Source organism: Pseudorca crassidens, chromosome 6, assembly GCF_039906515.1.
Source record: "Pseudorca crassidens isolate mPseCra1 chromosome 6, mPseCra1.hap1, whole genome shotgun sequence".
Lineage (NCBI taxonomy): Eukaryota > Metazoa > Chordata > Mammalia > Artiodactyla > Delphinidae > Pseudorca > Pseudorca crassidens.
This window is the reverse complement of record NC_090301.1, coordinates 55,584,651-55,609,908: the sequence shown is the minus strand read 5'-3', so window position 1 is coordinate 55,609,908 and position 25,258 is coordinate 55,584,651. Positions and strand designations below refer to the sequence as shown.

The 25,258-nt window shown below is 39.4% G+C and overlaps 1 protein-coding gene and 1 long non-coding RNA gene across 3 annotated transcripts in view; one reads left to right on the top strand and one right to left on the bottom strand.

The window, feature by feature from the left end:
- Window positions 1–21,491, bottom strand: part of LOC137226484 (uncharacterized) — a 99,517-nt gene extending 78,026 nt beyond the window's left edge. For both annotated transcript variants that reach the window (XR_010944377.1, XR_010944378.1), the window contains exon 1: window positions 21,353–21,491. This is a non-coding gene — a long non-coding RNA (uncharacterized lncRNA). The remainder of the gene's footprint in view (window positions 1–21,352) is intronic.
- A 50-nt stretch (window positions 21,492–21,541) lies between these two features.
- The window catches only part of AGPS (alkylglycerone phosphate synthase), a 137,399-nt gene continuing 133,682 nt past the window's right edge, over window positions 21,542–25,258 (top strand). Inside the window, exon 1 of the mRNA XM_067741444.1 lies at window positions 21,542–21,825. Coding sequence (XP_067597545.1) covers window positions 21,572–21,825 — 254 coding nt within the window. The 5' untranslated portion in view covers window positions 21,542–21,571. The remainder of the gene's footprint in view (window positions 21,826–25,258) is intronic.

The following is a 25,258-nucleotide window of genomic DNA, read 5'->3' as shown; positions in this document are numbered from 1 at the left end:
GTGGATGGTCTGTTATTATGTTATAAAATAAACTTATTTAGCATCATTACTCTTTAAGAAACCATATTAATTGCTATCTGAGCTGGGGATTGGTACTTTCCTAAAGAATTAATAATATTACTTTATTGATTTGTTTTAGTATTTTTATGTGTATATGAAAACTAAAGTAAATTGGAGTTGTCCTCTCCCTTCTTTTTAGCATTAAGTATTCTATTTAGACTTTTGCTATCTTTTAAGAGGTTTTATTTCTCTTCCAAGGTGTAAAATAGAATGACAGGGAATTCCCTGGCAGTCCAGTGGTTAGGACTCAGTGCTTCCACTGCCGGAGCCTGGGTTCAATCCCTGGTCAGGGAACTAAGATCCCACAAGCCACACAGTGTGGCCAAAAAAAAAAAAAAAAAAAAAAGACAAATGACAACATGTATTTAGGAATACTGATATTTTTATAGGACTCAACTTTGAAAAGTACGTTTATATGCATTATTTCATTTGACCCTAACAATATCTCAATAGGTGAACCAGGAATGAGACCTCTCCAAAGGTTAATAGGAATTAAGACCTCTACTCAAAAGGTAAACTAGGTGAACAAAGTTAAGGAAATGAAGAAATAGAACAAAAGTTTGCCTAAGGTCATATACTTTTTAAGCAGCACAACCAGAACTTCAATCCAGGTCTTCTGACTCATGATTTTGAGTTATTTCTATAAGAGCAGGAGGTTTTTTTCTCTCTCTCTAGTACAGTGAGGTATATCCCATTCAGGTCCTCATACTAAATATATTCAATAACTAAAAATATTTACCAGCCATTTCCATCCCTGACCCAATGTTTGGCTTTCTACTTTACTTCACCAAGACCAACTATTTTACCAAATAAATTATCTTATAAAATATGGGGATAAAACAACCACAACCCAGAAACCATTAAAAAAAAGGAAAACAATTATCTTTACATGGTCAATTGTAAGCACTTTCCTTTCCTGTTTGGGAGTATGTGTAAGATTTTCCTCTTTCTTTAATATGTATAACTGAAGAATGCTTTTCTGTTAAACTTTATATCCATTTTAGATTGCATCTCATTTCTTATTTATCTTTCTCTCATCTTTCCCTATAAAATGAAGACCATCTGTCATGTTACTCTTATGCAATTTAGCCTCAAGGAGTCTTGTCTGGATATCAGGGACAATTCCCTGAAACATGAGAGTAATTGTGAAATTTGTTTTTTTTAATGAAAAAATAAGGAAAAGAGTTTTACTGAGTAGACAGTAGTTTTGAAGTCATAGGGTGAAGGAATATTTGCATATATTCATTTTAATTTCGAAGGAAAATTTTTAAAATTCCAAATATTTGGAAGTCATTGGGGAGGTCTGGCCAGAGGCAGAACTTGGAGAGGACAGATGACTAATCTTGGCTGTAGCTTTGTTCTGCCTGATCTCTCCTAACCCTGTTTCAGGTGCCTGTTTTCTTGTGGTATCTCTATTCCTGGACTATCAAAACTTGCTCTTAGGAAAAGAATCTGACATTAATCATCTATTCTTTGGTGAGAAATTATCTAGAGTATTTGAGGGTTCTATTACATGTTTGCATAAAACAAGATTTATTTCCTACACTACCCTTGTTGCCCCTTACTTCACACACACAGGCAAAGCCTACAGAAGAAACGTCTATCTGTGTCTGAGGCCAAGCCAGTCTGTGGGAGTTCTTCAAAAATAAACATATGAGAAAGGAATTAGACCTGCTGCTGTGATCAACAACACTGTTTTTCCTGAGGAGAAAGTGTCTGTTAAAGCGAACCTAAAAAGAAAACCCACATAATTTGGCTGTATAAATATAATAACTCATAGAGAATGAACCAGAGAGGAGAGCCTCTTCATCCTAAACTATTTTATTCTCTGTTAAAGAATAAAATATTTTATTTTAATTTTGGTGGGGGAGGGGATGTAGTATAGATGCTTTATGCTTTAGAGTGGAACCAAAAAAAATCTCCTTTCAAGAGGTAGCAATGAATTATCTTGACAAGGAGAAAATACCTGACAACAATATAATTCGACATGTTTTGATAACATCAAGAGAGGGCTCAAAAAGCAATCTGCACCTCAGAATTGCAGGGTATTGAGAGTACTATTGGGTTGGAAGGAGATAATGATTAATAGTGACTATTAGACTCAGAATGCATGGTCATTGCATCAAACTCTTTTCATTGAAGAGAGTTAATTTATTATTCAACTAATTGTAAAAATGATTAAATCTCATTTTTACCAAAGAGTAAAATTATTATAAAGCCTATTTCTTCCATGATAGCTATTATGAAAGTGAAAAGATGTCACTCATCTTTCCCTTTCCCTTCTACTATATCTGTATAACACTCTTTAGTTTCCACAGTTTACCAAGTATAGAGCTACTTTGGAGTATGTTGTTAGTCTCTATTTTTGATGAGCAGATATCTGCTTGCCAGTAGATCACATGCCTTATTATAATCTGGTCAATATCACAGTTGAAAAAATATGATTCTCTGGATGGACTGTGGAATTTACTACTTCAATTGTTTACCCATATCAATTATTAAGTTATTGGGTCAAGTTATTTGCAATGATGATTTGCATTCTGAAAGTACAGTAGGAAACCCTGAAATTACTATTTTTTAAAACTACTGGTGCTAGAACTCAATACATAGGTGTGGATTTAGAGAGGAATACAGAGAAAGAGACTGAAGTATAACTTTTAATTTGGTATATATAAACTGAGGCCTAAGGATAGCTAGGGACTATCAGTTTATAAAGTTTCTCATGCTTCTTTCAAGGACTCTAGTTGTGGGTATAGTGATTATTTTCTTCTTTTGTTGAGATTTTAAGTCAAAGGCAAAAACCATATGCTGCATTTTCTTTCTCTTCTAACATGATTCTTTGGTTGGGATGGTTAAGACTAAGAATCAACAAGCAGCCAGGCTAGAACACTTATGCCAAGTCAGACTGAAGTCTGTCAGGAAGGCAACCAGAAACTAGGGACTGAACTGTGGCAGAGGCATATGCATATCCGCATTTGGGAATAGTGGGGATAAAACAGACTTCAGCAGAAGTTGCCACTGCTATTCTCTTCAGCTCTGAAGGCAGATAAAATTAGCACTCCTCTAGATTGTTTGATAGGGTACTCTGCTTTTGTACATGGAGATTTACAGCCTTAAGGTATTTTGAAAGTTTTAAATAACTGGAAGTTATTGTTTGGCTCCCTCTTTACTTAAGTAATATAACCATCCCAGATGGATTGGGGCCCAACTATACTTCACTTAAAGACAACCCCTGCAAATCCATTTTTATATATGTTATCTCTAATATTTAAGGGTTATTTCTCTTCTTCTATCTTCCATGTAGTAGCCAACCTCCAAAATGGTCCCCAGTGACTCCTGCCTCCTGGTACTCACATCCTTGTGTTTCCCCTCCCACAATGTACTAGGGTTGGTCTGTATGATCAACAGAATAAGGCAGAAATGATGGTGTGTTACTTCTAGGACTAGATTATAAAAGACTGTGGCTTCTATCTTGGGCACTCTCACTTGGTGCTCTTTTCTTTCTCTTTCTCTTTCTTACTTTCTCTGATAACTTACTCTCTGGGAAACCAGCTGCCATGTCATGAGGACTCAGGCAGCCTATGGAGAGATCCTTGTGGTGAGGAACTGAGGCTGGCTAATCTTGTGAGTAAACTTGGAAGTGGCTCTGAAGCTCTAGTTAAACCTTACGATGACTGCAGCTCTCGCCAACAACTTGATCGAAACTTGTTACAAGATCCTAAGCTAGAGGCACCTATGTAAGCCACTCCTGGATTCTTAACCCTCAGAAAAGGTGTGAGATGATAAACATTTATTGTTTTAAGCTGTTAAATTTTGGCATGGTTTGTTAGCCAGCAAGAGATAACCAGTATATAACTGTATTGGAATATGAAATACTGGTTTTATGTTAGGTTGAAGAAATAACCTCTCTTGCTGTTTCTGCAGGTGGCAGTTAACTGCTCACCAGTGCTTTTTTCAAGGTACTTTGCAAAGCTATTGCAGACAGTAATTGACCTGATGATGTCTTGGTTCCCTGACAGAGTTCCATCAAATCGTGGAGGATAAACACGTTACTCTAAGATATTTGTTCACTCACATTGGTTCACCAGTAGTCCTGACCTTGTAATTATCACAACTGCTGTGTGGTTAAGTAGCACAATGTATTTTACGCTGCTTTTATCATCTCTCACTTTCAGAAATGTGGGAAATATCAATTTCAGTCAATACTGGAAAAATCACAGCATTAAAGTTAAGGACTAGTTGAGGCTACTAGGATCAGTGATCAGCTTACATTTATGGAACGATACTATTATCATATTTGATTTTTGAATGTTGGGAAAGGTCATGCATGCTAAATTTTTTTTCTCCTTCTTTACACTTTACTATCCCGTCTAGATGTTTTACAATCGGCATTGTTTTTGAAAGAGTAATAAAAAAGATAAAGTTAAAAATTTTCAATATAATTCTTAAAGTTTTTATTGTGGAAAATTTGAAACATATACAAAAGCAGAGAGTATATGAATCCCTGTGTAGCCTTTAACACGGCCAATTTTATTTGATCTGTTCTCCAGACCTCTTACTGCCTCCCCTGCTTGCCACCTGCATTGGATTATTCGGATGCAAATCCAAAACATCATATTCCTCCAGAAGACAAGGTAATTTTAATAATCTTATTTCAAATCTGCGAAGCAGAAGTTTACCTGTTGCTCTCATGGATTGGTTCTAAGGAAAATGTTATTTAGCAGAAATATGTTTTTATTCTAGGCAAGTTGCATAACTGGTCATCATCCTCTAGTGCATGATTTCTTCTAAGGTAAAACTGAATTTTCACACATTTTTGTGGTGATTTTATGTATTCATATACTGAATTCTGAGTTTCTGCAATTTTTTCTTTGACATTTTAAGATCTGCTGGAGAGCTGGAAGATCTGTAGATTAGTTATAATAAACAAGCTCTCTCAGTGATGGATTCTTAGAAAATTGTAGCTAGAACTTGGGATGGTGATTCCCATGACTGCAAATGTACTTGTAGCTAAGGCACAAAAGGGCAGGTTGGTGCATAGCCACTGAAGGCTGATTTTCTTGACCCCTAGTGCTTTATAAGTTACACCCAGAACGAGCATGAAAAGTGGCTCATTCACTCAAATATCTTCCCCTCCCTTTTGTAGAACCCCTGGCTGCAGTAGGGCCTAGATCTCTTCATTATTATTGCATCTGGTGTCATGTTTTTCCAGCAGGTGCACTGCTTCCCTGTAGGAGGCTTCTTGATATTCAACCCTCTACCAGCCTCCTGCCTGCTCTATGGGGGCTCATCCTATGACCCTACGCTACACAGACAACCTCTGCTTCTAACCTGAACTGTGATTAAATGGATGGGTTTAAAAGCTGCTTATGGATCATATGGCTCATCACAAAAATAGTGTTAGAACTGACTATAATGAAAATTCCAGTTATATGAATCTCAACTCTGTCCTCCTCCTACCACATACAAGCAAATCAGAATATTATCAATACTTTTGATCCAATAGCTTTGGCATTTTTTTTAAAGAAATAAGCAGTGAATGTGCTGATAGTACCTGATATTTGAATGCCTTCAAAACAGAAATGAAAAATTATCTAGTACTTCAAACACATTATTTTGCATACAAGCTTAAAGTAAGCTGGATCAAGAATCTATTCTGAGGTCTATATTCAGAGGGTCAGACAATGTCCTTGAAGAGCATATTTAAAAAAGGACTCCCTTTAGCAGAATTAGTCAGCTTCCTAATGACCATCTTCACACTCCTGCTTTGTGGTCTGGCTATCAGTGGCTCTATGCACGGGCTCTACTTTGAGGTGTGTTTCCTGCTTTGTCTTCTCCTAGGGGGACCTCTTGGCATTAGCCTTGGGTGTCTTCCTATGATTTTGTCATGGATCGATTTTATTGCTCATTTTACTGACCCTGAATACTTACTTTTCTCACCTTTCTCTAGTCTTGCACTATATTGACCCAAGTGGAAAAAAACAGAAGAGAGATATGTTTAAAAGAAAGAAAAAATAGGAAGGGGAGGGGGTGTTTAAAAAAATAAGGAAAAAAAAGTAAGAAGAGCATGAAGAAGTTACCATATATCTTGATTGAAAAATAGTCATTTAAGATGTCAACATTTAAAAAAGCAGATTGCAAAAGACAAAATAATCAAGTGTATCACGTTTATCATTTCTCCAGTAAAAACAGTATTTTGCAACACTTTGATTCCATTTATCCCTCTGCCTTTTGCATTGTTGTGGTCATGTGTTTTAACTACACAAATACTGTTTAACTCAAAAAAAATAAATAAATAAGTAGATTGCAAAACCAGATATTGCTACTCTAAATGGTAGATGTAGGGCTGCAGTGGAAACACTACATGGGTGGTTAATAGGTCATGCTAAACACCTAATTCAGGGACTTCCCTGGTGGTCCAGTGGTTAAGACTCCGTGCTTCCACTGCAGGGGATCCCGGGTTCAATCCCTGGTCTGGGAACTAAGATCCTGCATGCGGCATGGTGCAGCCAAAAAAAAAAAACAACAAACCAAAACCCCACACCTAATTCAAAGTAGCTTATATACCTCCTCAGGCTTCAAAGAGATGTAATTGTTGGAGTAGTGGGAGGTAGCGCCATGGTTCAGTTAGACTAGAGAGAAAACTTCACTTTCTGTAAAAGCATAAGGATGGGATGACCATTAGAGGTGTGTATATACCCCAAATATACTCACAGTAGCTTCTTACACTATAACCCTCTAACCAAAATTAGTGGGGTCCCCTTTCAGAAGTCAGTTTCTTATTTCAAAGAAAATAATGGGAAATGTAGAGTAGAGATAATGCTTGAGGGCCACTTGGTAGGGTTAAGCAGGTAAATTACTTCCTTAGTAAGTTCTTCTGAATATGGAGTAGGGATTTCTAAGAGAGTCTACCGTCCTGAAGCAGATTTAGCCAGATTTAGCATTTGGTATAGGCCCCTGGAGATCCCTGACTTATGCCACAATATCCTCAAACCTGGCTCTCTCTGGTGCTCTGGAGGAGTCCTAGTGCACTCAAAGATACTTCCTCTTCTTACCCACAAAGCATACTTCTGATCAATGGGAAGAAAACAATTCTGCTGGGAGTTGTCCTGCATTAGCACAGAAGAGACTTGCCTCTGAGAATATCACTTGCTGCTAGGAGCTCCACTGCTGCTGGCCCCACACATAAAGGGACTGCCGAGTGGGGCTAAGGAACCTAGACATATGAAAAGTCCAAATGCTAGGATTTGTGAATGAATAATTTCCAAACTCCCATCTCCAAAGCAGTAAAAAAATGACCTTGGGAACAACTGGTCCAGGACATCCTTCTAACTATTTACCACTAATCTAAATGCAGTGATAAAAATAACATTGTAAGACTAACACTGAAGTGAGCCTGATTTTACAAAATAGCTTAAATCATGTTATGGCACAAAAGTCACACTAAATTCAGCTACCCCAGTTATAAGAATTAAGTTTCTGTTCATATATGAATTGGATTTGGAAATTTGATTTTTAAAGTTGATTTTTAAGAATCTGCCTGCCAGTGCAGGGGACAGGGGTTTGAGCCCTGGTCTGGGAAGATCCCACATGCTGCGGAGCAGCTAAGCCCGTGCGCCATAACTATTGAGCCTGTGCTCTGGAGCCCGTGAGCCACAACTACTGAGCCTGCGTGCCACAACTACTGAAGTCTGTGCACCTAGAACCCATGCTCTGCAATAAGAGAATCCACCACAATAAGAAGCCCGTGCACCACAACGAAGAATAGCTCCCGCTCGCCACAACTAGAGAAAGCCCGCATCATGCAGCAACAAAGACCCAGCAAGGCCAAAAACAAATAAATAAATTAATTTAAAAAAGTGCAGGAATCACTTTTAAAATGTGATTGTATGAAATTTAAAAATATGTATTTCATATAGAATGTATCAAAATATGAAATTACACCTTAAATGTTTTTGACAACTTTGTTTTATCAATAGTGGCATTTCATACTACGTAGTGGCAAGAACATTAACTACTTTTAGCATTCAGTTGTCTAGAGCTTACCCAGCAAACGTTTTAGTAGACGTCTACAGAAATACTTTAGAGTAGCAGTTCTCAAGTTGTAGTATGGAAAACTTCGTTGGGTCCTCCAAACCCTTTCAGGGGGTCAGCAAGGTCAAAACTATTTTCATAATAAGACTAAGACATTATTTGTCTTTTTCATTCTGATTCTCTCATGAGTATAACACAGAGTTTTTCAGTAGTTACATGGCATGTGGTATCTCAACAGATTGAATTCAGAAGCAGATATGAGAATCCAACTGTCTTTTATTAAGACATTAAAGATTTTGCAAAAATGTACTTGAATGCTATTTTTCTTGTGTTTTCTTCTGCCTCCGCCCCGGAAAACATAGTCATTTTTAGTAAAATATTTTATTTATATAAATATGTATAGGTTTCTCATTATTATTTTAAAATAAATTGATAAAGGAATACCTTAAATATTTTAAAATTTTAATTTCTAATATGGTATAGATAGGCAGGTAGGTAGATATAAACATAAACAAAAGCTCCGGGGTGGAGTCAAGACGGCAGAGTAGAACAGGGAGTTCACATCTACTCACAACTAGGGCACTTCCAGGCACTGGTGGGGAACCTCGGACACCCAAGGGGATGGGAAGAACCCCCGAGTGACTGGGGAGGTAGCAAAGGGGGAGGAGAAGTGGAGGTGGGGCAGGACTGGTGTCTCTGAGGGGTGGCTGGGGGAGGGGAGGGGTTCCTACACTTGGGAGGGGCCCACCCACAGTGAGGGGATCAGTGGGGATGGGGAGAGGCCCGCAGAGGACTGGAGGATGAGAAGGGAACGTGTCCAGCATTTCCCCCGCCCACTTGGGTCTCGACAAGCCTACTGGGGTTCCAGGCCTAAACCTCCACACTCTGAGGCCCCCTCTGGCTGTGCTGAGCTTAAGTCCCGCACCCCACAGGGCCTTTTCCAGCTACACAGGTCCTGAGCCTAGGCCCCGCCCCTGCTTAAACCCCACCCTGCCTAAGCCCTGCTCCCACCTAAGCTCTGCCACCACAGACAAGGCCTTTTATTTATTTATTTATTTTTGCTATTGTGGTTCTGTATTACCTTGCTGTTGTTTCATTTATATTTTTACTAATACATTTTTTATTTTTCTAATTTTATTTTATTTTGTATTCTTTGTTATTGTTCTGCTCTTTTTTTTTTTTTTTTCTGCCATGCTGTGCAGCTTGTGGGGTCTTGGTTCACAGGCTGAGGGTCAGGCCTGAGCTCCTGTGGTGGAAGCACCAAGGAAGCAACCTCAGACCACAGGGAATATTAATTGGAGTGAGGTCTCCCAGAGGTCCTCATCTCAGCGCCAAGACCTGGCTCTACCCAACTGCCTACAAACTCCAGTGCTGGAAGCCTCAGGCCAAACAACCAATAAGACAGGAACACAGCCCCACCCATCAAAAAAAATGAGACGACAAAAAAGTATGTTACAGACAAAGGAGCAAGGTGAAAACCTACAAGACCAAATAAATGAAGAGGAAATAGGCAACCTACCTGAAAAAGAATTCAGAGTAATGATAGTAAAGATGATCCAAAATCTCAGAAATAGGATGGAGCTGTGGATCGAGAAAACACAAGAAATGTTTAACAAAGACCTAGAAGAACTAAAGAACAAACAAGCAGTGGTGAACAACACAATAACTGAAATGAAAAATACACTAGAAGGCGTCTCTAGCAGAATAACTGAGGCAGAAGAATGAATAAGTGAGCCAGAAGATGAAATGGTGGAAATAACTGCCAAGGAGCAGAATAAAGAAAAAAAGAGTGAAAAGAATTGAGGACAGTCTCAGAGACCTCTGGGACAACATCAAACACACCAACATTTGAATTATAGGGGTCCCAGAAGAAGAAGAGAAAAAGAAAGAGTCTGAGAAAATATTTGAAGAGATTATACTCGAAAACTTCCTTGACATGGGAAAGGAAATAGCCACCCAAGTCCAGGAAGTGCAGAGAGTCCCATACAGGATAAACACTAGGAGAAACACACCAAGACACATATTAATCAAACTAACAAAAATTAAATTCAAAGAAAAAATATTAAAAGCAGCAAAGGAAAAGCAACAAATAACATACAAGGGAATCCCCATAAGGTTATCAGCTGATTTTTCAGCAGAAACTCTGCAGGCCAGGAGGGAGTGGTAGGATAAACTTAAAGAGATGAAAGGGAAAATCTTACAACCAAGATTACTCTACCCAGCAAGGATCTCATTCAAATTTGAAAGAGAAATCAAAAGTTTTACAGACAAGCAAGAGCTAAGAGAATTCAGCACCAACAAAAGAGCTTTACAACAAATGCTAAAGGAACTTCTCTAGGTGGGAAACACAAGAGAAGAAAAAGACCCACAAAAACAAACCCAAAACAATTAAGAACATGGTAATAGGAACATGCATATTGATAATTACCTTGAATGTAAATGGATTAAATGCTCCAACCAAAAGACACAGACTGGCTGAATGCATACAAAAACAAGACCTGTATATATGTTGTCTACAAGAGACCCACTTCAGACCTAGGGACACATACAGAATGAAAGTGAGGGGATGGAAGAAGCTATTCCACGCAAATGGAAATCAAAAGAAAGCTGGAGTAGCAACACTCATATCAGACAAAATAGACTTTAAAATAAAGACTGTTATAAGAGATAAGGAAGGACCTATATAATAATCAAGGGAACAATCCAAGAAGAAGGTATAACAATTATAAATATTTATACACCCAATATAGGAGCACCTCAATACATAAGGCAAATGCTAACAGCCATAAAAAGGGAAATCGACAAAAACACAATAATAGTGGGGGACTTTAACACCTCACTTACACCAATGGACAGATCATCCAGACAGAAAATAAATAAGGAAACACAAGCTTTAAATGACACAATAGACCAGATAGACTTAATTGATATTTATAGGACATTCCACCCAAAAGTGGCAGAATACACTTTCTTCTCAAGTGCACATGGAACATTCTCCAGGATAGATAACATCTTGAGTCACAAATCAAGCCTCGGAAAATTTAAGAAAATTGAAATCATATCAAGCATCTTTTCCTATCACAATGCTATGAGATTAGAAATCAATTACAGGAAAAAAAACTGTAAAAAACACAAACACATGGAGGCTAAACAGTGCACTGTTAAATAACCAAGAAATCACTGAAGAAATCAAAGAGGAAATTAAAAAAATACATAGAAACAAATGACAACGAAAACATGACAACCCAAAGCCTATGGGATGCAGCAAAAGCAGTTCTAAGATGGAAGTGCACAGCAATTCAATCTCACCTCAAGAAGCAAGAAAAATCTCAAATAAACAATCTAACCTTACAGCTAAAGCAACTAGAGAAAGAAGAACAAAGAGAACCCGAAGTTACTAGAAGGAAAGAAATCATAAATATCAGAGTACAAATAAATGAAATAGAAACAAAGAAAATGATAGCAAAGATCAATAAAACTAAAAGTTGGTTCTTTGAGAAGATAAACAAAATTGATAAACCTTTAGCCAGACTCACCAAGGAAAAGAGAGGACTCAAATCAATAAAATTAGAAATGAAAAAAGGGAAATTATAACTGACAGTGCAGAAATACAAAGGATCATAGGAGACTACTAAAAGCAACTTTATGCCAATAAAATGGACAACCCGGAAGAAATGGACAAATTCTTGGAAAGGTACAACTTTCCACAACTGAACCAGGAGGAATGAGAAAATATAAACAGACCAATCACAAGTAATGAAATTGAAACTGTAATTTAAAATCTTCGAAAAAACAAAAGTCCAGGACCAGATGGTTTCACAGGTGAATTCTATCAAACATTTAAAGAAGAGCTAATACCTATCTTTTTTAAGCCCTTCCAAAAAATTGCAGAGGGAGGAACACTCCCAAACTCATTCTACGAGGCCACCATCACCCTGATACCAAAATCAGACAAAGATATCACAAAAAAAGAAAATCACAGACCAATATCACTGATGAGGATAAAAAAATACTAGCAAACAGAATCCAACAGCACATTAAAAGGATCATATACCATGATCAAGTGGGATTTATCCCAGGAATGCAAGGATTCTTCTGTATACACAAATCAATCAATATGATACACAATTTTAACAAATTAAAAAATAAAAACCATACGATCATCCTAACAGATGTAGGAAACGCTTCTGACAAAATTCAACACCCATTTATGATAAAAACTCTCCAGGAAGTGGGCAGAGAGGAAACCTACCTCAATATAATAAAGGCCATATACAACAAACCCACAGCAAACATCTTTCTCAATGGTGAAAAACTGAAAGCATTTCCTCTAAGAACAGGAATAAGACAAAGATGTCTACTCTTGCCACTATTATTCAACATAGTTTTGGAAGTCCTAGCCATGGCAATCAGAGAAGAAAAAGAAATAAAAGGAATCCAAACTGGAAAAGAAGAAGTAAACCTGTCACTGTTTGCAGATGACATGACACTATACATCAAAAATCCTAAAGATGCCACCAGAAAACTACTAGAGCTAATCAATGAATCTGGTAAAGTTGCAGGATACAAAATTAATGCACAGAAATCTCTTGCATTCCCATACACTAACAACAAAAGATCAGAAAGAGAAATTAAGGAAACAATCCCATTTACCATCACAACAAAAAGAATTAAATACCTAGGAATAAACCTACCTAAAGAGACAAAAGACCTGTACTCAGAAAACTATAAAACACTGATGACAGAAATCAAAGATGACACAAACAGGTGGAGAAGTATACCATGTTCCTGGATTGGAAGAATCAATATTATGAAAATGACTATACTACCCAAAGTAATCTACAGATTCAATGCAATTCCTATCAAATTAGCAATGGCATTCTTCACAGAATTAGAACAAGAAATTTTACAATTTGTATGGAAGCACAAAAGACCCAGAATAGTCAAAACAATCTTGAGACAGAAAAAACAGAGCTGGAGGAATCAGGCTCTCCAACTTCAGACTATACTTCAAAGCTACAGTAATCAAGAGAGTATGGTACTGGCACAAAAACAGAAATATAGATCAATAGTACAGGATAGAAAGCCCAGAGATAAACCCATGCACCTATGGTCACCTAATCTATGACAAAGGGGGCAAGAATAAACAATGGAGGAAAAATAGCCTCTTCAATAAGTGGTCCTGGCAGGGAGATCAGCTTGGTGCTTTGTGACCACCTAGAGGGATGGGATAGGGAGGGTGGGAGGGAGTCACAAGAGCGAGGAGATATGGGGATATATGTATATGTATTGCTGATTCACTTTGTTATAAAGCAGAAACTTAACACACCATTGTAAAGCAATTATACTCCAATAAAGATGTTAAAAAAAAAAAGTGGTGCTGGGAAAACTGAACAGCTACATGTAAGAGGATGAAATTAGAACACTCCCTAACACCATACACAAAAATAAACTCAAAATGGATTAAAGACCTAAATGTAAGACCAGACACTATAAAACTCTTAGAAGAATACATAGGAAAAACACTCTTTGATAAACCACAGCAAGATCTTTTATTTATTTATTTTTGTGGTACGCGGGCCTCTCATCACTGTGGCCTCTCCCGTTGAGGAGCACAAGCTCCAGACGCGCAGGCCCAGCAGCCATGGCCCACGGGCCCAGCCGCTCCGCGGCACGTGGGATACTCCCGGACCTGGGCACGAACCCGCGTCCCCTGCATCGGCAGGCGGACGCCCAACCACTGCGCCACCAGGGAAGCCTGCAAGATCTTTATTGACCCACCTCCTAGAGTAATGAAAATAAAAACAAAAATATACAAATGGGACCTAATGAACTTAAAAGTTTTTGCACAGCAAAGGAAACCATAAACAAGATAAAAAGACAACCCTCAGAACTGGAGGAAATATTTGCAAACAAAGCAATGGACAAAGGATTAATCTGCAATAAATATAAACAGCTCATGGAGCTCAATATCAAGAAAAACAACCCAATCAAAAAGGCAGAAGACCTAAATAGACATTTCTCCAAAGAAGACATACAGATGGCCAGGAGGCACATGAAAATATGCTCAACATCACTAGTTATTAGAGAAATGCAAATCAAAACTACAATGAGGTATCACCTCACACTGGTCAGAATGGCCACCATCAAAAAATCTACAAACAGTAAATGCTGGAGAGGGTGTGGAGAAAAGGGAACCCTCTTGCACTGTTGGTGGGAATGTAAATTGATACAGCCACTATGGAGAACAGTATGGAGGTTCCTTAAAAAGCTAAAAATAGAACTACCATATGACCCAGCAGTCCCACTACTGGGCGTATACCCTGAGAAAACCATAATTCAAAATGACACATGTACCCCCATGTTCATTGCAGCACTATTTACAATAGCCAGGACATGGAATCAACCTAAATGTCCAACGACAGATGAATGGATAAAGAAGATGTGGTACATATATACAATGGAGTATTACTCAGGCATAAAAAGGAATGAAATTGGGTCATTTATAGAGATATGGCTGGACCTAGAGTTTGTCACACAGAGTGAAGTAAGTCAGAAAGAGAAAAATATCATATATTAATGCATATATGTGCAATCTAGAAAAATGGTACAGAGGAACCCATTTTCAGGGCAGGAATAGAGACACAGATGTAGAGAACTGACATGTGGACACGGCGGGGGTGGGGGAGTGGCGGGGAAGGGGAGGGTGGGACGAATTGGGAGATTAGGATTGACATATATACACTACCATGTGTGAAACAGATAGCTAGTGGGAACCTGTTGTATAGCACAGGGAGCTCAGCTCGGTGCTCTGTGGTGACCTACATGGCTGGGATGGGGGTGGGGGTGGAAGGGAGGTCCAAGAGGGAGGGGATATATGTATACATATAGCTGATTCCCTTCACTTATAGCAGAAACTAACAGAACATTGTAAAGCAATTATACTCCAATTAAAAAAAAAAAGATGCATGGGGGGAAAAATAAATGAAAGCTCTTTAGGGGTTCTCAGTTTTTAAGATTATAAAGAAGTCCTACAGATGAAAGAGTTTAAGTTTGCCTAAAAGCAAAAGTTTAAAAGTTTACTGGTTTAGAGTGTTAATTGATAAAGAGCAAATCTTGATTTTATATGTTCTAAAGAAAATAATTATTTTAAAGTAACTTTTGACTTTGGTTTCCAAAGTCCTTGCACATTTATCATTTTGCAGTAAATGTGAGAGGTAGGCAGGCCAGAAATTATTCTTACCTAAAGTACAAAGAAATGAAGAAACAGAGTTTTAGATCACATAGCAAGTGAGTAGCAGAGCAGCAAAAAAACATAAAGTATTTTCAACTCCAGCCCAATAATTTGGCTAATTAATGCAGTTCCTCCTTACCCTACATAGGGTGATTGTGACATCCTGAAATAGAATGGTATTACAATAGAATGCGTTACCACCTGTAGCCACTTTCACATTAAACATCTTCATTTCTTGAGCTAACTCAGTGCCCTTTACTGGAGCAGACAGCTAAGCACAGTTCAATGCTTTCCGTTCATTCAAAAACATTACTAACTTCTTTTGTAGGAGTTCTTTTTTTTTTCCTGGCTGCATTGGGTCTTCGTTGCTGCGTGCAGGCTTTCTCTAGTTGCGGGGAGTGGGGCTACTCTTTGTGGTGCGCGGGCTTCTCATTGCCGTGGCTTCTCTTGTTGTGGCCCGTGGGCCCTAGAGCAAAGGCTCAGTAGTTGTGGCGCACGGGCTTAGTTGCTCCGTGGCATATGGGATCTTCCTGGACCAGGGATCGAAATCCTGTCCCCTGCATTGGCAGGCGGATTCTTAACCACTGTGCCACCAGGGAAGTCCCTGTAGGAGTTCTTTATGTCTTCATCATTTGCTGGTAGAGCTTCTTTTTACAACTGTGGACAGCTTCTCAGGTATATCTGATAGGCTGACTTCCACTTGAGAATGAATTCCAAAGTAGTGGTCTTTCCAGGATTGTCATGATAATTCCCTGCTCAAGAACTTAACTTCCACCAGATCAAGTGTTTACTCTTCTGCTAAGTTTTCAATGCTCCCCAGATTTGGTCTCACATTTCTTGTTCAACCTTACTTCCTTTCCCTCTAGCATGCATTATCTTATGCAGGAGGGCTGTTATCCTTATACCAGCCTCATTCCCACTTCCATAAGAGCAGTTAGAATTTACTATATTTTTGCTCATTAATCCTTTAATACCCCTGGGAATTAGCTATTACTATCCTAATTTTACAGACAAGGAGCTGAGCCCAAAGATATTAATGTGACAAGCTTAAGACAACACATCTGATCAATGGTGGAGCCAACATTCAAACCCAAGTCTGTCTGGCAATGAGGCTAGTGCTCTTAGCCATTACACCAAATATATTGGTAAGTGAATTAAATTTAAATAGGCTAAATGATCCAAGATTTTGTGCTAATACTTCCTAAAAGAAAACAACTAAATGCTGTTTACAAGAGACACATCCAAAATATATGAATACAAGAAGATTAAAAGTCATAGGATAAGACCACCACTGCCCTGCACACACACATACAAGTTGGTGTAGATAAACTTTAAGACAAAAATCAGTATTAGAAAAAAGAGAGGGATATCTGATAATTATAAAATGTTCAATTAATCAGGAAAATATAATAATTTTGACATATCTGATATATAGCTTCAAAGTACAGAAAACAAAGATTAGCTGTACAAGGAAAAAGATATAAATCCATAATGATAGTGGGAGATCTTAACATACTTCAATAATTGATAAAATAATTAAATAAAATATTAGGATATAAAAGACTTAACAATACAGTCATTAGGTCAAATTTGTATTTGGGGAACACTGCACCCCTAAACAAGAGAGAATACAAATTATTCTTTTCAAATACAAAAGAAAACTATTTGGAACTGAATAATAATGAAAATAATGTTATTGAAACTTGAAGTTAATTGCTTATAGAGAAATTTATAGTCCTAAATGCATATATCAGAAAAGAAACACAACAAAAGGCTGAGAAACCAATGAGCTAAGCATTCATTTCAAAAAATTAGAAAAAAAAAGGGGAAGATAGGAAATGATAAGCAATATTAACAGAAATTAATAAAAAATAAAGCATACATATAATAGGATCAACGAAATCAAAGGTTGGTCCTTTAAAAAAGTAATAAAATTCCTAAATGCCTGGCAAACTGATTTTAAGAAAAAAGAGAGAGATAGCAAAATAACCAATGTTGGGAATAAAAAAATGGGACATTACCAAAGATCCTATAGACATTAAATGATAATAGAAGATACTACGAAAAACTTTGTCAATAAATTTGAAAATGTAAATGAAGTAGACAATGTGCTAGAAAAACACTGTTAAAAACTGAAACAAGCAGAAACAGAAAATCTGAATAGCATTAAACTACTTAATCTTTTTTTTTTTTTTTGCGGTACGCGGGCCTCTCACTGTTGTGGCCTCTCCCGTTGCGGAGCACAGGCTCCGGATGCGCAGGCTCAGCAGCCATGGCTCATGGGCCCAGCCGCTCCGCAGCATGTGGGATCTTCCCGGACCGGGGCACGAACCCGCGTCCCCTGCATCGGCAGGCGGACTCTCAACCACTGCGCCACCAGGGAAGCCCTACTTAATCTTTTAATGAAAAACTTCCCATAAAGAAAACTTTAGGTTCAGATTGTTTCTTTGGTGAATTCTAGCAAACACTTAAGGAAGAAATAATGATCAATCTTATACAAACTCTTCCTGAGCCTTGAAAACAAAGAATTACTCACTAGCGTGTTTCATGAGGCCAGCAAAACCTGACATGTTTCTATTAGAAGAAGGAAAATAATAGACCAACCTTACTTGTAATCATAGATACAAAATATTAAACAAAATTTTAATACTACTCTATATTCAGTAATACATAAAAAGGCCAATATATCATGATCAGGTTGGGTTTATGCCAGCATTGCAAGGTTGGTTGAACAGTGGAAAACCAATCCATGTAATTTACCATACTAACAGAATAAAAGAGAAAAATCCTATGATCGTCTCAACCAGTGCAGAAAAAACATCTGATAAAACTCAATATCCAATCATGATAAAAACTCTCAGCAAACTAGGATTAGAAGGGGAATTCCTTAACCTGTGAAAACGTTTGTTAAAAAACAAAACAAAACAAAAACTCAGCAACCCACTTCAAACAATGGTGAAGTGTTGAGAGATTTCCCTTTGAAATCAGGAACAACATAAAGGTGCCACTACTACTACTTCTCTTCAACACTGTACTGGAGGTCCTAGCCAATTGGCTAAAGCAAGAAAAAGAAGTACAAGGTATAAGGATGGAAAGGAAGAAATCAACTGTTACTATTCACAAATGATATAATTGTATGTAGAAGATCTAAAAGAATATACAGTAGCTAAGCCAGTGTGATACTGGCATAAGGTAGATAAACAGACCAATGGAATAGAATACAGAGCCCAGAAACAGACTAATGCTATATGGACACTTGATTTATGACAAAGGTGGCAATGTATTATAGAACAACATATTTTCAACAAGTGGTGCTGAAACAACTGGATACTCATATCGGAAAAAAAAAAAGAAACCTGATCTCTACACCATAAATAAAAATCAATTCCAGGTAAATTGTAGGTGTAAATGTGAAAGGACAAACTGTAAGGCTTCTAGAAGGTAATACAGGAGATCTATCTTTATTACACATTCACAAACGATGATATCCAAATGGCCAATAAACACACACAAAAAGGCACTTGATCTCATTAGTAACTAGGGAAACACAAATTAAAACCATAACAAGATAATAGTATATAATAGCTGAAACTAAATAGGCTGACAGTAACATGTCAGAACTCTCATATGGGAACTCTCCCATGCTGCTGGAATCAATTTTATACAATCCCTTTGGAAGAGTTTGGCATTTCATTATCTATTAAATACATGCATACTTGATGACCTAGAAATTCCACTCTTAGATGGGTATGTTACAGAAATTCATCTACATGTCCACCTAGAGACATATTCAAGAATGTTTATAGCAACCTTATCCACAGTAGTCCCAAACTGGAAACAACTCCATTAATTTTAAGTAATGAAAGTAATAAGATAAGTAATGAAAGTCAGTGCAATAAAGAAATTTGGTGCATGTTTCAGGAGTTAATTTCACTTTTTTTGTGTGCCTTATATTAGAAGAGATGTTGTAAATACAAATAAAGGCCACTCCATTTAAATTCCACATGTTAGCGGTTCACACTTTGAATCTGTACTTATGGTCTCCTCTCCATGGGGATCTAGGTTATTAAGGGCCAAGTGTTCCAGGACTCAGAAGGAATAAGTTTGCAGAGATGGCCCTCCTGAATGTGATATCACTGAGGTTTTGCCTTTGGTGGGAATCTCAATGGACCACGCTTCATGTGAAACATTTGTTCCTCTTAGGTAGCATGAAACAAGTATCAGGGCACTCTGCTTGGGCTTTGCTCTTGTAAGGAGAGGGGTTAGGAAATCCTTCACCATGGTCACCTACATCACACTTATTCCATCTGATAGTATCACACAGTTTGTTTCCCACATATATGCTAACTCCTAACTAGCTAATTCTACCATGTAGATGAAGCATAGGCTTAAATACTTTTGCATCTCATAGCACATGAGTTAGTTACGTAATAGGCTCTCAACAAGTGTTTTTACTGCCTACATGTGTTTCATTACTGTACACATATTTGAAATATATATAATCAGCAGTTTTTCCACAGCTATAATGGTTTACACCAAAACTGTAATTTTGGATCACATCAAGTTTTCCATCACCCAGGAGAAAAGGCTTTCTGTTATTCTGTTGATATCGGCAAAATTTATAAATTTTGTCTCCTGAGAGTTGGCAAGAAGCATGTTCAACCTCAATATGGAAAAGACTGTGGAAGTCAGTTAACTACATTTACATTTAAGGCATGCAAATAGTATTAGACTGAGCTCTCTGGGAGTCAAGCAAAAATTAATAGATCTGTTTTATTCCAAAAAGATTCTGAGGAATACATGATTGCAAGCAAATGTGCTAGCTGGTGTTTCAATGTTGTTCTAGAAACATCTAGATAGGGTGTGAGAAGCTCAAAGACTAGAGTTGCTGAACTCTCAGACTTGAGTTTTTTTCCTTAGAGCACTCAGCAATTTACTAGTGCTGCCCCCTTTTTTCACTCCTAGTCTATCTGAAATAGCCAATGGTTTGAAGCAGCAGCTAAACAGGAGTGGGGCTCAGTGATTCTGTAGTTAGACTGGACGTTTAACATTGAACTCTCTTTTAAGATCTGGAGATCAGGCATACAAACCAAGTCCTCTTCACTGTTGCCTGAACTGTCTCAGAACTATTAAATAGTTCTTTTCTATCAGTCAAATAACTCCTGGAATATCTTAACTCTCACAGAGACTGTGTTAGCAAGAAGGTGGCTCTTCAGAAAGGAGGTGACTTCACTGGGCTTAGAATGCTTATGGCAATCCTTTCTCTTGCCATTCCCAAGACTTATCTTTTACACATTATGCAAAAAGGAACTCTACTTCTGATGGCTGAGGTCTGCAAGGCGGCTTATAAAAGTGTATCTAATCAACTGGCTGAAAACGATTGTGGAGCACTGTCCTACTGATATGCCCCTAATTTCACCAGGTGCCACTCTCCAGAAATGAAGTCAATTTGTAGATAAATGAGAAGTCTTAAGAGCAGCTGTAGGGTAATTCTATCTCTAGCAACACAAAACTTTGGCACCATTAGGGAAAGGAAGGGCGCAGCACCCAGTAACCACGGAAAGAGAACCAAGGTTGCAACTTAGCATTAGCATTTACTAGCTGCACGCCCTCGGGCAACTTAGTGTCTCGGAGTCTCAGTTTTTTCATCTGTAAAATGGAGATTGCTTACTTGAGATCTAGCATTAAGCACTGTGCCAGGCACGAAGTAGGCGACGAGAAAATGATAGCTATTTGCTCTAATGGTTATAGGCACGAATCAGTTTTGAGTTAGTTTAGTGACTCCGCAGGAAGGGAGAGCAGAGGTGGAGCAGCAGGAAAGGATGGCGTTGGTTCGCTCGTCAGGTCCCCAGCACCGCCCTTGTCTCCTGCTCCGAGGCGTTTGCTCCCGCAAGCTACTCCAGAGGCTCAGGCCACACTCGAGGAGGCCACCCAGGGCACTAGGACACCTCGGGGACGCTTGCGGTTTGACTCCCGGTCTAGCCCATCCCGGGCCGAACCAACCCCGGGACTGCTCGAACTCACCTGCTTGACAGGTGTCGGAGGTCTGGGGCGTGACCGCGGAGGCGGGCGGGTGCGGTGGGCGGGAGCTGAGACTATGAAGCTCCAGGCGCATGGCACCCGCCGCCCAGTCGCCGCGGTGGCTGCCGGGATGCGCCGCAACGAATGGTCGCGCCGGGCGCAGCTTTGAGTGACCTTTCACCCGCGCCCAGCGGTCCCGGGCGGCGGCACAAGGCGGAAGCCATGGCGGAGGCGGTGGCTGCGGCTGCGGCGGGCGGGACGGGCGCGGACGCGGGCTCCGGTTCTGCAGCGGACAGGGAGCGGGACCGCGCCGGGCGGAGGCTGCGGGTTCTTTCGGGCCATCTGCTGGGCCGGCCCCAGGAGGCTTTGAGTACCAATGAGTGCAAAGCGCGGAGAGCGGCGGCAGCCGCGGCCGCCACGGCGGCGCCCACTGCCACTCCCGCCGCGCAGGAGTCGGGCACCATCCCCAAGAAGCGGTGAGTAGCGGCTCTTTGGAGCGAGCTGCCGGTGAGGGACCAGTCCGGGCCTGTGCTGCGGGAGGGCACCGGCGAGATGGGAAGGGAGGTGACACGGGTGGGTGGAAGGCATTCGGGTTCCAGAAAGTGCGGACCATCTCGTTTTTAAGAGAGCGTGGATGAGACCCTGGACTCTCAGGAAGGGGGACGGATGAAATGGTGGATTTTGGTCACTGTTTGAGAGTAGTAGACCTGAAGAACTCTTATTGGGGAAGGCTTTCAGGGGACCCTTTTTCTTGGATTCATAATGCGAGAAATTCATTCTCTGTATGGAATTAATACTTTGGAAGCCAAGGTCTTGGAATAAATAGAAGGGGTTTTATTGTGATCCTCTAAAAAAATTTAGGTTCGTACCAAATGATGGATCTCTTCTAATTCGCTCAAGCTTCGGTGCGGGGAGAAGTGGTTTCTGGAAGAAGGTGCTGCTGACTGGTTTCTGTGGGGTAGATTTCTGCTTGCTTAGGGACATGGTCTTTGACTTTGAGGGAGGAAATCGAGGGGTGGGTTAGAAGCAATAAACAGCAGACACTAGTTAGTGATTTAGGGTGTGGTGGTAGCTACTGAGCTCTGGTGTAACCAGAAGGTGAAAGATCCTTGTCTGTGGTTGAGGTTGTTTGTAAGACATCTTGACTACGACTTTTTGGCGAAATGTTAAGCTCTGATGGAAGCCACAAGGAAAAGCTATTTTTTGAGTTGTGGTTTTGTCAGCATGGATAAACTTTTAAAGTGGAAAAAAAAGTTGCTAATGTTTAATGTGTACTTTCAGTGTGCCAGAGATTGTGCTAAATCTGTGATTTTTTTACTCCTTTTCAAACTATGAGATAGGTGCAGTTATCTCTCATTTTACAGATGAAAAAATAAACAAGATTTAGAAGCCTGCTGCAGGATTGGCAGGTACACTGTGTGGCAGGTTAGATTTCGAAAGTGCGTCAAGTTGACTTTAGGGCCAAATTCTTGAGCAGTACTGCTTCCAATGAATTCATTCATTAATTCAACATTCATGAGTCCTTCCTTCAATACATGCTCACTGTACTAAGAATAGAGAGATTTTAAAATGCAGTATTTACTCCTAAGGAACTGATAGCCTAGTAAAGAAATGTTATAACACAGTGAGATAAGAAACTTAGCTGATAACCATAGCAAATAGTCACTTAACCCAGATTTGGGTATTTATTTGTTAGGGCAAAGGCTTTCCAGAGTAAGGATTGCCTGAGTAAATCTTGAAGGTTGTATTGGAAGGAGCCTGCCAAAGGAGAAGAGCTTTTTTTTTTTTTTGGCTGCGTTGGGTCTTTGTTGCTGCGTGTGGGCTTTTCTCTAGTTGTGGCGAGAGGGCTACTCATCGTTGCGGTGCGCGGTCTTCTCATTGCGGTGGCTTCCCTTGTTGCGGAGCACGGGCTCTAGGCACGCGGGCTCAGTAGTTGTGGCGCACGGGCTTAGTTGCTCCGCGATATGTGGGATCTTCCTGTACCAGGGATTGAACCTGTGTCCCCTGCATTGGCAGGCGGATTCTTAACCACTGCACCACCAAGGAAGTCCAGAGAAAAGCATTCTTGGTGGAAAAACTGTGTTCACAGGTAAGGCAGTGAGAGGTTGAATTGCTAAGAGTTAAGTGTTGCAGGAGGAGGTGAGAATGACTTGGGATGAGGGTTGGAGATGTGGTCTTGTTTGCAGGATTTTATGTGGGGTAAAACATAATTACATTTACCTTTTAGAAAGGTCACATTGAGGATTGAGTTGAAGGTTTAAACAGCTGAACATATAGTTTCTGGAAACATAGGTCTGAGTTTGAATTTCTCCTTCACAATTCCAGCTGCATGACTTTGGGCAAGTCACTTAACCTCTCTCAGAGCTTTAGACCCCTCATCTTTGAAAATGAGGACAATAATTCCTGCTTTGCATTGTTGCTGTGAGAATTGGAAAATATAAAGTGATCAAGCGCTTAGTGCAATGCCTGTTTCATAACCCCTCAACAAATGGGAGATGCAGTTTTGATTGAGTCCAGAGACAGGGAGACCATTTAGAAGACTATTATCCTAGTGAGAAATGCTGTGATTCTGAACTAGGGCATAATGTTTGAAAAAGTATTAGGAGGTAAATTTTCCATAACTTGGTTACAGAGTGGTGGGGGAGGAAGGAATTAAGAATTACATCTTGGCCTCTGGCTTCATTTGAAGTTATATTAGCTGTGACTGGATTTAAAGCTTTTAATTTTTCTAATGGCTTAATGTACATTTATGTCCATTCATTTGTGTGCATCTGTGTGATTGTACATTTATATGCAAGTTCACACTCTCAGAGCTAAGTAGGTAGGACAGGTGTTCCTTAAGGCTGGTTTTAGGGGCCTTTGTCTGTAGCATTTGGAGAAAAATAGTAATGTTTGGAAGGCACATTGGGGTAATGGATGAGGCTTCTCATGGCTGAAGGTGACTGGTCTGGGAGGCCTTCTGTGGCTGTTCCATGGACTGAAGTCCCAACTGTATGTAATCTATGCTATCAGTGGCTCTGGTCTTTCATTCAGGATTATGTGTGGCTAGTGGTAAAATTTAATCCTGTACAACTGTTTTAAAGTTTGAATCAAAATATGAGGGAACACAAAAACTTGTATTCGATGGAACATCAGAAGCTTCTTCACAGAGTGATCTACTGCTTAGCTGGGGCTCAGTTTGCCAGCACCAGAGTTGAGCCTAAAGGGAAGGCAAGTGATGGAGCAGGAAGGAGCCAGTGTGTATATCTAGTAAAGTGTTAGTGTGACTATATGTCATTATTTTGGAAGCATTTGGTGATGTGTATTATTCGTATAATTCCTTCTCTTTTATTACCCTGGATGATGTCATTGGTTGTAATTCTTTTATCTCATGACTGATTATCATCATGGAATTGGAGGAGTAACTTCTTGAAACTCCATGCTTTTATTCCTCTTACAGAGTAGTCATGCATGTTAATTTACTCAACATTTATAGAGTAGTTGCTTTATGACATACTGTCTTAGGTTCTTAGGTATTGGAGGTAAAGAGATGATAATAGTCCTTGGCCTCAAAGAATTCAGTATAGAAAGGGAGATGCACATGCCAGTACATTTTGAGTAGAGTCAATGTAGATACAGGTATAGATGCAGCACAAAGGAAAGAAAGAGTGATATACTTTGTCTAGGGGGTCAGGGAAAGCTTTCTGAAGACGGTTTAAAAATATGGATGATAGTGTGGTAGGTTGATTGGAAGGTGAGGGGAGTTTGTATTCCAGACAGAAGTTGTAGCATATGGCAAAGCAGGGGGCCGTGAAAGTGCATCTTGTATTTGGGTAACTAAATAATTCAGTATTGGTAGAGGTGGGAGTAAAGTGAAAAGAGGAGGGCATAAGCAGGTCATGGAGGCCTTTGGCCTGTAGTTCATCAGTC